The sequence below is a fragment of the Stegodyphus dumicola genome, chromosome X1, assembly GCF_044657685.1.
Source record: "Stegodyphus dumicola isolate Sdum_Otavi_A_Nest chromosome X1, ASM4465768v1".
Classification (NCBI taxonomy): Eukaryota; Metazoa; Arthropoda; class Arachnida; order Araneae; family Eresidae; genus Stegodyphus; species Stegodyphus dumicola.
The window spans coordinates 233486640-233500770 of NC_140780.1; the positions used below are offsets into that span (position 1 = coordinate 233486640).

Genomic DNA, 14131 nt, shown 5'->3' on the forward strand with positions numbered 1-14131 from the left:
ATACTTACTGTTCAAGCCTCTTTGCATTTACTGAATTTTAAAACATTACTGTTTGGTTTTATGTATTTGCAATAAAACTCTTTTATCTATTTAGCCCGAAATATATGAATGAAAAATATACATCATAAGCGAAATGAAATGCTGTTCAAAGTATTTACTATTCTTTCATCCTAGCTTTTTGTAGTAACATTTCTGAACAACAGAAATTGTCCCACTTTTTGTTTATTTGTTCATTAATTTTCACAGCATATTTATCATTAACTAAAATTAATTTATTATTATTTATTTTTGTATTTTATTTTAATTATTCCCACACTGCTTGATAAGCAAGTGTTGGGAGATTTGACATCGCTGGATAATTGTTGCAGAAGCTTTCTGCTGCTTTCTGTCAGTCTTCTGCTTGTGATGTCACTGAGCAGTTTGCTGCTCGTGCTCAGGCCTTATTCATCCAAACAGTGTTGACACAGCACATGGTGCTTGGGCTTATACCTTCTAACTGCTGTGCTGAGAGATTTAACATTTCTTCTAATAGGCCTTATTCATTAAGACAGTGTTGACACAGCACATGGTGCTTGGGCTTATACCTTCTAACTGCTGTGCTGAGAGATTTAACATTTCTTCTAATACTGTTTATGAATTTTCAAAATACAATTTCAAATTGCAATAGAAACAGACTGTGACACACTTATGGATACATTTTTATTCTTACAATATCATTTTCTTTAAATTCATCTTTTTACGCAAATGAAGAATATAATTTACTAAAATAATCCTAAATAAAGCAATTACTGTATAAATTAGCTATAACATTTCAATGTTAAGTACGTGCAAGAGTCAGAATATATATTCGTCTTAAAGTAGTAAATATGCAAATAAAACAATAACAATCAAATTTCAAACAATAACAATCAATTTCGCGCGTATAGTTCGCTGACTATCTGTGTTTAAAATGCGAATTTTTCAAGCTGCGGACTATCCACCAATGCGGATATTACGCTGGTTGTTCATGATTAAAATCGTTGAAATTTAAAAAACACGCTGTCGCGAACTGCCGATGATCAAATATAAAAAAAAGCGCGAGATTCCAAGAAAACATTCGTATGTATCGTATCGATAGTAAACCATAGAGCATAGTGCAGAACGAATGAGTAGTAGCAAGTAGAGCTCCTAAAATGCAGGCTGGCGCATCAAGCGATGCCGGGATATGAGCCAAAGAAAGTCTTGTATGAGCACTCACTTAGTGCAACCAGAGTCTTGTATCCCAGTATCCTTCGCACTGCTTTAGCGCAACTGCCGAGAGGGGGAAAAGTAGTTAATGCGTCAGCTCGGTTTTTAGGAGCCATAGTAGTAAGTACCTGGAGTACGAAAAAAAGCGTGATTCGTTTACTTATAGCGTGGTTTGTCAACACCAAGTGAGTGGGGTCGAAGGTCACATTTCATTACCACTTATCACGAGGATAGCACGTTGCACAGTATTTTGTCTTTCATCTTCGATAACGTTGATGAAACATCGCCGGAGTTTTACTGCTGAATTAAACTCAAGGTAGTTGAGAAAGCTGAAAAAGATGGAAATAGAGAAGCGGGCCCTTATTGGTTTAATCCTAGAATCTGGTGCACATGGGATTTGACTACTTTTGGCTACTTTATGATGAGCAGTGAAAACAGGACGTATAGAGTAGTTAACGGGTCATTCAAAGAAAATATATAGTTAAACATAGTATATACTGAGTATATATACTATGTGTGTATAGTATACATATAGACGTTCTTTGGATCATTTTTGGTGTTGGCGATAATTTTCAAAGTCGCGCCAAGGCTGCACCGTATACTAGGATTTTACCCCGTTATTTTGAAGTGGACGAGAAAGTGGTGAGAAATTGGCGCAAACAAAAGGATGTGTTTAAAAAGCATGGGAATATTGCCGTATTAAAAAAACGTAATTTCGGACGTATACTCCGCGGATTATGCGGACTATCTGATGATTTTTGAAATTTTTTTTATATAAAATCGTGTCTGTGGACTATACGTGCGAAATTACGGTACTTTTACTATTTCATCAAAGCACAATTAATGGAAACTCAAGAGATATTATGACATTCGAGTGAATTAAATAATGATAAGTAGACATTCTAAAATTTTCAAAACTAAAATATATACTAACATTTTCACATATTTGTTACTTTTGCTAGGTATAAATGTTTTGTTGCCTATATAAAAAGGAAAGCTTAAAAATTTCATGACTGGCACTTGAAAGGCACAAAAGGTAACAAAACCAAAAATGAAAGGAGAAAAGAAATTTACGACTTTCACTGCATCATCATCAACGAAATGGTGTAATGAAAGAAGTAAATACCTGTTTCTAAACCAACACAGGCAAAAATTAAATTAATCTAAAAAAAAAAATAAAATAAAATAATCAAAGTAACCTGTGTCTTTATTAATCCATTCCCTACAGGCAACAGTAATTAACACAAAAATAACAAAATTATAGCATCAAAATCATAAACAAGCTTAATTTTTTTTATTTATTTTAAGCACACCGAGTCTAAAAAAAAAATCACGTAACTACAAGCAATCCAACACATGAAAAAATCATAACGTATAAAATTTTGAAACCATAGAGACCAGAGAATGGAATTTTCAAAATTACAACATCAAAAATCATAAACAAGCAATAAAGCTTAAAAATTCAATAAAAATAATTTTATTTTCTACCAAAGCCGACAAAGTAAAAAAAAAAAAAAAAAAATGTAAATAGAAGCATTCCAACAGATGGAAAAATAATAGCAATGAAAATTTATTCCAAAAAGAAAATCATAAAATATAAAAAAGAAGAGTTAGTTCTCAAAGCCATTTGAGCAACAAAAGTTTTTAAATGAAGAAATATTAATTTGTCATTCCCAGTAGCAAGCAGGGACAGTGAAGTACAAGTGCAAGTGAGTCTCTCAGCAGAAAGTTCAAGTCTTTATACTCGCGCTATAATGAGTGTGTATGGGTACAGTGCAGCAAACATGGATACAGGATGCAAATGTTAAAATACAAACTATTCTCGTGGAATGTAAATACTATGCCACAGCTTCAAGATGAAACTTAGATAGAACAAAATATGATCCCCAGCTGAACTTTGATGAAGTAAGTATTTACAAATTTCAAATATATGTGCCTGCAAATCCAAAAGTTTTAACACCTAGTATCCTACCGGCTATCTGTTATGTAGTTTTTGAGAAATATGAAAACAACTCAGTTTTAAGTCATCGCCAAAATGTTTAGAGAGATGTGACTTTCCTAGGTAGAAGAAAACAAAGAGGATATGTAATAGTTGCAGTAGTATTTGTAAACTCTCAAATCTTTGTTTGAGCTTCAGATAGTGATTGGTTAAGATTCACAATGTGGAATTCTGCACAGCAGTACAGATGCCTAGGAGTTGCATTTATTTCTCAAAATATAAAATATGAAAAACAATCACTAACTAAATTTTCGAAACATACCTTTAAATTTCTGATTTAAAAAATAAATACATCCCTTTTTGCATCTACACTGACACCTGCAGTATTCCACACTACGATAGCTGTAGCTGAATCATCATTCAGAATTAAAGCAAAGGAACCAAGCTTATTAATATTACTGCACATAAATTTACATCCTCTTTTGTTGTCTACACCCACTAGGTAAATAACATTCCACTTCTTTCCTGCTTTGCCTTGCTTCTTCACTGCTAGCCATGTTTGATTTTCCTCTAAAAAAGGATGTAACGTTTCAAAATTGTGTGACTACATTGAGGACCCATACTGTTGATATGTGAATATGTATTAATTACGAGAATAAAACTACGTATCAACCAACGCCGCTTCTGCTAAAGTTTTTACTTCTCCATCCTTGTGTCATCTGATGTATCCTCTTATCCTTATTCTATGTATACAGTTGGGAATCAACAATTCAACTACACCACCAATTCATTCCCTATATATTCTTCTAGAAATACATAACAGCCAAAAAAAAGTTAAAAATTTTGATAAATCTCCAGAACCATCGGTGCATCATCAAATATAGCATATTTACATATCTTCAAGTTCCTATTTACAGCAATTTGGAATTTTTTTATTTCATTATGTGCTTCTAAAGGAACAAAAATGTTTTTGTTTTTTTTAATTTCAATGCTTTATAATAACTGGTTAATTCATTTTCCAATAAAATTGCTATTTGCACCAGTCTGAGCAATAACTGGCTTTTGGGAAAAAGTATAGTTTATTTTATTTTACACCTAAAAGAGAATACAAAATTAACTGCTAAATTCCTATAGATGTAAGAAAAATAAAGAAACAAAAAAAAAAATACTATTTCTAGTTACTTTTTTAAAGGCAAACTATCTTTCAGGATTTGTTGCAAAAAATATAAATTTATCATGTATTGTTAAAAAAAATTTTTTGACACATACTGTTTTATTTTGGGATATTCTAGAAATAAACTGCGTGCATAACTTTATTAATGAAATTGATTAGTTTGGCACTTTGTTTTGCATTCAATCTAACAGATTCATTGCATATTTTTAATGATAATTCTGTTTTATTTTTATATTTAATATCTGTAATAAATGCACTGTATTACAAGTAAAATTTTATTCTGAATGAATAAAATTCATGCTTACACATTTCCAGTACTTCTAGTATTAACCCGCTGACTGTGAAACTTTCGTCAAGCAGTGCAATTTAGTGCCAATTTTGGATAAGAATAATTTCACAACACAGAACTTTGTTTTATGCTACCCTATATATTCTCAATAAGCCATCTTCTGTTTTTATGACTAAGGCTATAAATTCACTGTTATTACTGCATTTTTGTTTTCTTGCATTTTACAAAAATTTAATTCGAGCACTATAGAATTGCATATGTGATGCACTTGAGTTCATTTACAGCTCACAAGAATTAACATTTGTTGAATGCAAAACTAAACACCTGGATATTGGCTGACGAAACAGCAATAGATTGAAACAATCACTGCAGGAAATTTGCAGACATAAAGTTCAAAACAGAGCTTCTGCTAAAATAAGAGGGATAGCAAAACAGTAGAAATCAACACATGCCTTTTTATGAAGCACAAAAGGAAAAGAAAACTGACCACATTGAATACTTCCATAGCAGTGGCTGTTTGGTGGATTGTGCAGAGAGACTGACACATGTATTACTGTAAGAACAGCAGATAGAAGTGTTGCTCAGGCAGAAATGACTGGCCCAACTTTTCACGAAATCTCCACCAGTAGTTCAACAATAGCAAAATTTTACGATCGGCAGGATAATATGGATAGTAATTTATTTTCAATTTAAATAAATAAAATTCATGCTTACACATTATTTTCAATTTAAATAAATAAAATTCATGCTTACACATTATTTTTAATTTAAATAAAGACCATAAATGTACTGTGCCCAACAGAAGGCTAAGAAATTTCTATAACTTATAAGGTCCAGAGAATATTAGCATGAGGTATGCATTGCAAAACATTGCAGATGTTCTTAGGAGTTAATTTTATTCTCTTTGCACTTTATTTTCGTAACCTTAGTTACATTTACTTAAATGCAAATTACTTTTTCCTATTTTAGTTTTTGCAAGCTGCAAATGACATTAACTTGCAGTTAACGTAAATGGCAAAGTCTAAAAATTAGCAAAACATTGATTTAGAATATAAATTATAAAATTTGGTCTTTATCTGGTAGTATAAATACATACAATATGGTCTGAATATTCTTTAAAGATTTTATAGCAGAGATTTGAAATTAACATATTTTACTGAAGAGAACAAATATTAAACTGAAGAATCTGATTTCTAGCATTTTAAAGGTTCAAGAGAAATCACAGTACATCAAGTAACAGAAAAAATTTTCACCTCATCAGCTGATGAGACTGGCTCTGACAATGAATGATACATTTGAAAGTTTTGGCAAATAATGAATCTCGAAGAAAAACTTATCCAATGTCTCACACATGTATCACGGGATTATAAAGAGAAAAGCTGTAAAATTCTGATGTAATATAAGAAACGATTAAAAAAGAAATTCAAATGTAGTATGCAATGCATTCAAACCAAAATTAAGTGGGTGAAAAATTAGTGCATTTTTATTTTAAAAGAATGGTTTGGTTTGGTTTACTTTCCTTAATTATGACAAAGCATTCAAGGGCTGTCTGCCCAAAAGAAGGGAGCCTTCTTGAAGTGCTCTGTAAGAGAAATCGGTTAGTGAACGCTTTACACATGCCGAAAAACATGAAAATCCCATGTAGCCAGACTATTTGCTGAGATTCGAACCCTGGGCTGAAATACCAGTTTAAAAGAAGGAGAGAACTTTTAGGGCAAATGATTCATGTGCTTCTCATCAGGGATAAGCAACAAAATTCCCATGCAGCCACTAGGTCAACTTTGATAAGAACCTTTGTTGAGCTAGCTGTATTTCTCCAGTTTTAACACTCAGGCACAGTAGCCTTGCATTTTTCAAAACTTTTCTAATTTGTACTAAAACATGACGCACCTTTCCACAGTTATAGGTTAGGTTATTTGATTATGATAAAGCACACAATGGCTGTCTGCCTATGGGAGAGATGCCTAAGTAGAGAATTTTCTAAAGAAGACTGGCTCATGTTCAAGTTAAACATGGAGAAACACAACCATGCAGCTAGCCTGTTCGTCAGTTTTTGAACTTGTGCCTAATTACCAGTATTCAATGGCCTTAACTGCTTAGCCACTTGTAAAATCTTGTAAATCTTTCCACAGTAAAATGATTTCTAGAATTTCATGCATTTTCAAATAATTTTTCAAGGATTCAATTTCTATCAGTTCTGTTAAACCTTTTATTTTAAATTCGTGTGTATTGATAGCCAAAATATATTTCCTTTCACTCATCAGCTCTTCATTTCTTATTCTGTATTTTTGTTGTGTAATTCGATCAGTTTAGCAACCTTCAGAATTTTGAAACCTACATTTTCATAATTTTGAAATTTGCCAAATAGTGCTCTATCACCCAATCTCATTATTCTTTACAAATTTTTAACCACCTAACTATAGAGTATTAGCAGGCAATTTTTTTATATTCATTCATTCCAAATTCATCAAGTAACAAACAAAATGAAACATAAGCAAATTGGAAAGAATGACAGCATTTTTATAAGAGTATTTTCATTTCATTAATTCGATGCATACATATATATTCAGAGAGTGCAAGATTGGAAGACCTTCCTTATTATTATTTTCAGAGTAAGAAACACAAAAAATCATCTATGCTTTCACCAAAAAGAGAGTCACATAGCTTTTGATTTTTAGCTGAATGTACTAATCAATACACCTCAAAGGGCACACACAGAAGGAAAGCTTCAGCTTCTTCAAGTTAACAGCTAGGAGATAAAGGTTCAAATTTGGTTTTAAATTTAGATTTCTTCTAAAACTCTTTTAAATAGATTTTAGCTTTTGCATATCCATTTATAGCCTATTAACCTGCTTTCCATTGAAGTGTCATCATAAATCTATTGGAAGAATATTCTTCTTCTCTGTCTCTTTTTCCATTTATTTATTTACATATTTTCGGTATTAATTCTTTCAAAATTGCTGTGTACATAATTAAAATAGTCCTAACTTGTTTTTTTAAGCTCTATGCTTATCTTTTATTTTCACTGTTCTGCAAGGTTACTCACACATACATATATATCAATTTCTTTATTCTTTTAAATGAATATATTTACTTGATTTGCATCAACAAGAAGTATGACTCCTTCACATGCAGCTAATGACCGATTTACTTCGAAGATGAAATCCACATGACCCTATATTAAGAAAAATGTAACATTATAAATATGAAATTAAATGAAGTAGGATTGATTATATGCACAAAAATATTGCAATGTAATCTTAAAAATATTTTCAGCTAGATCCCAAGTTTAAAAAAAAAAAATATGATTTGCAGGAATACGAGTAACTAATAAATTCATCAAACTCTCTGATATCTAGGTTATAGAAAATATGTAATCTTTCTGGATGATAACTTCATCAAGGTTTGCAGAGCATACATAAAACAAGCAAATGAAATCTGATACACTCATTACTGACCAACAATAAAACAAGCAAATGCAATCTGATACACACATTACTGACCCACAATTTCTAATTACAGACAAGTATGAAAAATCTAAAAATAACAGGGCACTTCCAGGAACAGTAAAGACTTTTGCATGATTCCCTATTTCATGTAAAAATGAGATGGGGCACAATATAGACATTTTCTCGTTAACCATTTCAACAATGTTGCCAAAAAATGCATTTTATCACCAATAATGGATAAGCATGACATTACAACACACTTGGCACAGCAGTAAAAGCAACTGAACACTGGTAATTTGGCCAGGGAAGCTGGCTGCATGAGCATTTTCATGGTTTTTCCCATGTGTAATGTGGATATGAGCCAGTTCCCCATAAAAAGTTCTTCATGAGGGATACCTCCCTTCCATATAGTGCAAAATGATGGAGCACATAAATAAACAAAAAAATTACAACATTACCTGTAAGAATTTTGCTTTTGTTTTATGCAACCAATATTCACTAGGTTCAATTAAATTTTGTTGGGAAGTTATAAATTAAAAAGTATTTCTGTTTTTCTATTGCTTTTTGCAAACAGGATTAAAATTTGGGACTTGCCTTTTAAAGAACAAAAAGCAGAAGAGTATTTTCAAAGTTATGGGGCTAGTTATAATGATACACATACTCAAAATATTTAATCACTGTGATGTTTGTCAAAATGACATAATAAAAATCATCACAGAGCAACACCATTCATTTAATCTGAATAAATTGTTTGGTGTCGAAGAAACAAGAGCGATCATCGCCCAAAACAAACTATGTGAATGCTTAGGGAAAGTAACCCTACACATGCAGGTTAAAAATTAACACCAGAAGGTGCTTTGCTTTGTAGTGAAAAATCTACAGGCTAATACAATACGGAGGATGGATTTCTTAAAATCTGTGGGGGAGAAAATTAATTTTCAGGGAGTTAATGTACTACTGGTCATGAATGAGATGGTAAAAAAAGAAGTCCAGCCACTGGATTTAAGTTTGAAGGAACCGAACACGCATGAGAATGCGAAGCTGGAGCAGTTTATAGGAAAATTTTCAGATTTATTTCATGAGGCCCCAGATGGCAAATCGCACTATACAAACTGGAAATCCCCCCCTGCAAAGCAAAACCCTACTACTATGATGGCATCAAGGGAGGAATAAGAGAACAACATACTGAAGAAATGCTGAAGGAAAAAAATTAGTACTGCACAAAAGGATTTTAAAGCATGGCATATTACTATCGATTAGAGAAGATTAAATAACATAACAAAAATCTAGTTTACCTCTTGCCAATAACTCAAGAAACCATTCAAAAATAATTTTAAAAAATGGAAAAGGTGGAATCAACTCTTAGTGATGTTACTATGATAATATTATACATTTTTAGAAATAGCTTATTGTTGTCCATCTTTATAAAGTAGAGATGCAAAAGCTAAAAAATATCAAATAATTAACAACAATAATAGCCCCTGATTAATACAGTCAGATTTTGATTCTGCTTTTAAAAATATATTTAACGTAAAAACTTTTACAGATACTTCCTACTGTATTAGAATTCAATTAAAAAAAAAAAAAAAAAAGGAAAATCTCAAAAAGCTGTAATGTTTAAATGCTTTCAACTTTATAATAAAATTCTCATACGCAGTTATAGATATAAGGTATGATGCAATTTTATTCAAGAGTTCAACATGCTAACTACCGTATTTGACGGCATATAAGATGCACCCTTATTTAAAAGGCCACACACAAGGGAAAAAATGTTTCAATAGTTTGTGCGAAAGCGCGGTACCACAATAACTTAAACTGTGGTTTCTTTTAGTTCTCACGTTTTGTAAAAGCCGAATAAACAATCATTGAATGCAATTACCAAACATATTTTTATTAAGGAAAATTAACAAACGGCAAGCTATTTTGAACATGATATGTAAATTTCAATAATGAATAAATGAATGAACGGCAAGCAATCAAACATAATACAAAATAAAGCAGAAACAACAAAAAACACAGATTCAAGGAAAACGTTGCCTATCATGAAATTAGACTTTAATCACTTTCAAAACCATAAAAATCCTTTTCACTATCATCATCATCGAAAACGAGAATATCGTCATCACTACTGTTTCCATCAACGCTAGTATTACCTTCTTCGAATAATGCATCGTCTTCTGTTCCATCAAGAGCATTACTGATTCTGCACTTCTTAAAGGACTTAACAATTACTTCAGCCTTTACGTCCTCCCAAGATCTTTTTACGCACTCGCACAATTGCGAAATAGAGGGCCGCTTCATTCTACCTGAGGGTGTGATGTGGCTCTCCTATCCACTTGTTCCATCGTTCTCGCAATTTTTCCTTAAATGGCTTATTCACGGATATGTCTAAATGTTGCAGTTGGCTAGTCAGTCCACCAGGAATGACAGCTATCTGGGTTTTTAATTCTGTCGCTTTATTCTTTATGGTTTCAGTTCTATGGGCGCTAAACTGATCCAAAACCAAAAGAGAGGGTTTTCTTAAGAGTCCACCAGGTCTCCTCGCCCGTACATTCTGTAGCCACAGTTTCATTCCAGCTTCGTCCATCCAGCCTTTCAGATGAACATGAACAATTACTCCCGTTGGAAGTTTTGCTTTCGGATGAGTTTTCTTTTGAATATGAAAAACAGAGGTAATTTTGTGCCATCAGCACAACACGTTAGAACTACCGTATATCGGGTTTTTTCATGACCTGTGGTTTTTATGGTTATTGATTTAGACCCTTTAATATTCACAGTCTTGTTGGACGGTACATCAAATATGAGTGGAATTTCATCCAGATTTCCTATTTGACCAAACTAAAAAAAAAACGTTTTCTTGCGTGCATTTATAACAAACTATGAAATGCTAGTATTTTTCTTCATAATCTGCTGGCATTTTCTGTGCAATAGTTGTTTTTGTGCACATTGATAAGCCTTGCCTTTTCATGAACCTGTAGTACCAGTCCTCAGACCTGAAAAAGATCTGATTCCCATGTTTTTCTGAAAAATCCTTTGGCCTCACTGATTATCATTTTAGTTGAAACACTTATCCCAGATTTCCTCTTATCTATCACCCACATTTTTACGGAATTTTCAAGTTCAGGCCAAGATGGAGCTGAGCATCGAAGGTTATGTTTTTGTTTTATAACAGTCTTCAGTTGATTTTATAACAGATTCAGTTGATCCTGTAGTCGCCAAGTATGTGTCCTTTTTTCGGTAGGTGGTGGACCGAATTGCCTTGCTGCTGCTCTGTTTCCATGCACTTTGGCGTAGTTTAACACTCCTAGTTTATACTAAATTGTATAGCTTAATCTCTTGTTTCCTGTAGTCATATTTTCCAGGGTATTTTTTTAAAACAAATAGTTTTAACCACCAATACCAACACGTTTATACAGAGTAGCACCGATACCAACACGTGTGTCGGCAGAGTCAAAGAAAGTCTATGTAAAGAAGGAAAGGCTCCACAGACGTAATGTGACCGTCGAACCTGTTTGAACTTCAACATCAGCTTCAAGCTTTGGTGCTTTTTGGCGACAGATATTTCACGCATGCGCAAAATAATTTTGGCAGATGTAGAAAAAGTTATGTGTGTCTAGACCTTTATCCGGGCTAAAAATGGCATTCAGTATTGAAAGTTAACCTGTGTCCTTCACGTATAAGATGCAGGTAACTTGTTTGAGACCAAATTTCGGGAAAAAAGTCAAAAAGTATATGCCGTCAAATACGGTATTTAAACTATTGCCCAAGCAAAATTAATTTTTGTGCTGATTACCAAGATTAATTTTAGAATTAATAACTGTAAAATTAACATTTATGGGCTACATTTACAAAGGTGAGCAATTACATTTGCCTTCTTTTATCATCTACACTTCTTTTAGTACTTGATCATTTATTTATCTTAACTTTGAAATAATTAATGTTTGCATCCATACCTTTGTAACTAATGATGATAAGAATTTTTTTTTTTTTTTTAAATATATATTACTGCTTAAACGTGCAAAGCAAGTAACAATTATGCAGTAAATGCTCTTAGGTTTTACTTTTTAAAAATACCACTTAAATAGTACGACTCATAATTCTGCTAAGAATTTATTAAAAAATATCTATAAATTAAATATATTGTACTCCTTATTTCAGTAGATTATACTCATTCATAATGGAAAACTTTTATAAAAATATATTTCTTGAATATCTTCTCAAGATGTCCTTTTACTTGATTATATACCGCCCATAAATGCTTAGGTCCAACAGTTTTAATCAAGACATGAAACACAGTTAAAATATTCAAAATTAATAGTAATACTAAATAAATAAATCTAAATGAAATGAATATACAAAATATTAATTGAATTATTTATGTCCTTTCTTATGTCCAAATATCATACAGGCATATAAAAAATCCAAATTATTAATCAAATTAAACTGACAAATAATTTCATATATATATAAAACAAAGAAATTCAAATAAAAAATACATTCAAAAGTGCTCATAGATTCAAAAATATTAACATAAAATGAAAATTATGGAAAGAAAAGATTGGTTTTAAAATAAAAAATGTTTAACACGTTTGCTGCCAAGCGACATTTTCAAAAATGGCTCCACCCCACCAACAAATTTCAATGAATTATTTGCAAAATAAAAATATAAAACATGTATTTATCAGAAAGATACTGAATTCAAATATTTTTAATTACTTTATTAATTATACTAGTTATATCATACTCGGGTTTTGTGATAAAATATTTTATGACTGTGCTAATTACAAGTATACTCATAACGAGTATATTCATAGTTGGGAGTTACTTATAATAAAGATTAATTATTTTTACAGTTTCTATTACATTTAGTTTATAATTACTTAAATTAATTATAATAAATCTCATGAATTGTGCCAAATTGTTGTATTTTTTCGAATCCCCACAGCCAGATATCTTTGAACATAAAATTCTACTACGAGTTTGATTGTATGTGGCTTAGATAAAAGAAAAACATTCTACGAATTACCTCGTAGCTGGCGCCCAAACACAAACTTAGACCTACGAGATAACTCGTAGTTGGCAGCAAACATGTTAAAAAAATGCATCATTTAATACACATACATGAACATTTCATTCCACTCAATACATATATCATATGATGCCTAATTTGCTATTGGTTGAGCAGTTAAAAAATGTAAAAACAAATAAAGATTGCTGGTTGTATTTGGATATGGCAAGCCACTCTAGGACTACCTGTCTCAGCGAAGAAGTACCTTCATGGAGAATATGCTTAATCAAATAGGCTCCTTTTTATGTTATTCATGAACAAATAATGAAGAATTTAAATAAACAAATAATTAACATTAAAATCTACTGTTTAACATATTAAAAATTTAGCTGCTTAAAAAAATATTAAAAAATATTAATTTATAAAGCTGAAAAGTGAAATAAACAGCTTTTCAGACTGGCTCAAAATTCCACATGAAATTTTTAATATTTCTTATCATTGTAAACTTTTAAAGCAGAGTTTCAGGTTAAGTCATCGGCTGATTGTCAAAGCAAAAAAAATCACAAAATAATAGAGTAACATAAATAAATATTAGATGAAAATATTAACTTACAGGTGTATCAATTAGGTTTAATAAATAATGCTGTCCATCATAATCATAAAAAAGTGATACAGTTTGAGCTTTCACAGTTATGCCTCTTTCCCGCTCCACCTGTAGTTTATCCAACACTTGCTCATTTTTGTTTTGCTTAGAAATGTTTCCTAAAATAATAGCAAATCTTATAAAAAGAATGACAGCTGTAACATACACTCTGTACATTTTATAAATAAAATTTAAAAAGAACATTTAATATTTAAGGGAATACATTTCTACAGTACAAATGAGCCCATATTATTATAGTCATACACCACATATTTAAAAGTCCCCATGCAGACTATTTTTGCACTGTTGGTCGTAGATACATACTACTTCCAACTACAGAATGCAACAGAATTTAATACTGCATAATTTACAAGAATAATGCAACAACTACAGAATTGAAAT

The 14131-nt window shown here is 31.6% G+C and overlaps 1 protein-coding gene across 2 annotated transcripts in view; it reads right to left on the reverse strand.

The window, feature by feature from the left end:
* The window catches only part of waw (Translation factor waclaw), a 166188-nt gene that overhangs the window by 120642 nt on the left and 31415 nt on the right, over nucleotides 1–14131 (reverse strand). For both annotated transcript variants that reach the window (XM_085807117.1, XM_035366146.2), the window contains exons 5-6: nucleotides 13700–13848; nucleotides 7724–7804 (exon numbers count right to left, since the gene is read on the reverse strand). In XM_085807117.1, the coding sequence (XP_085663243.1) occupies nucleotides 7724–7804; nucleotides 13700–13848 (230 nt within the window). The remainder of the gene's footprint in view (nucleotides 1–7723; nucleotides 7805–13699; nucleotides 13849–14131) is intronic.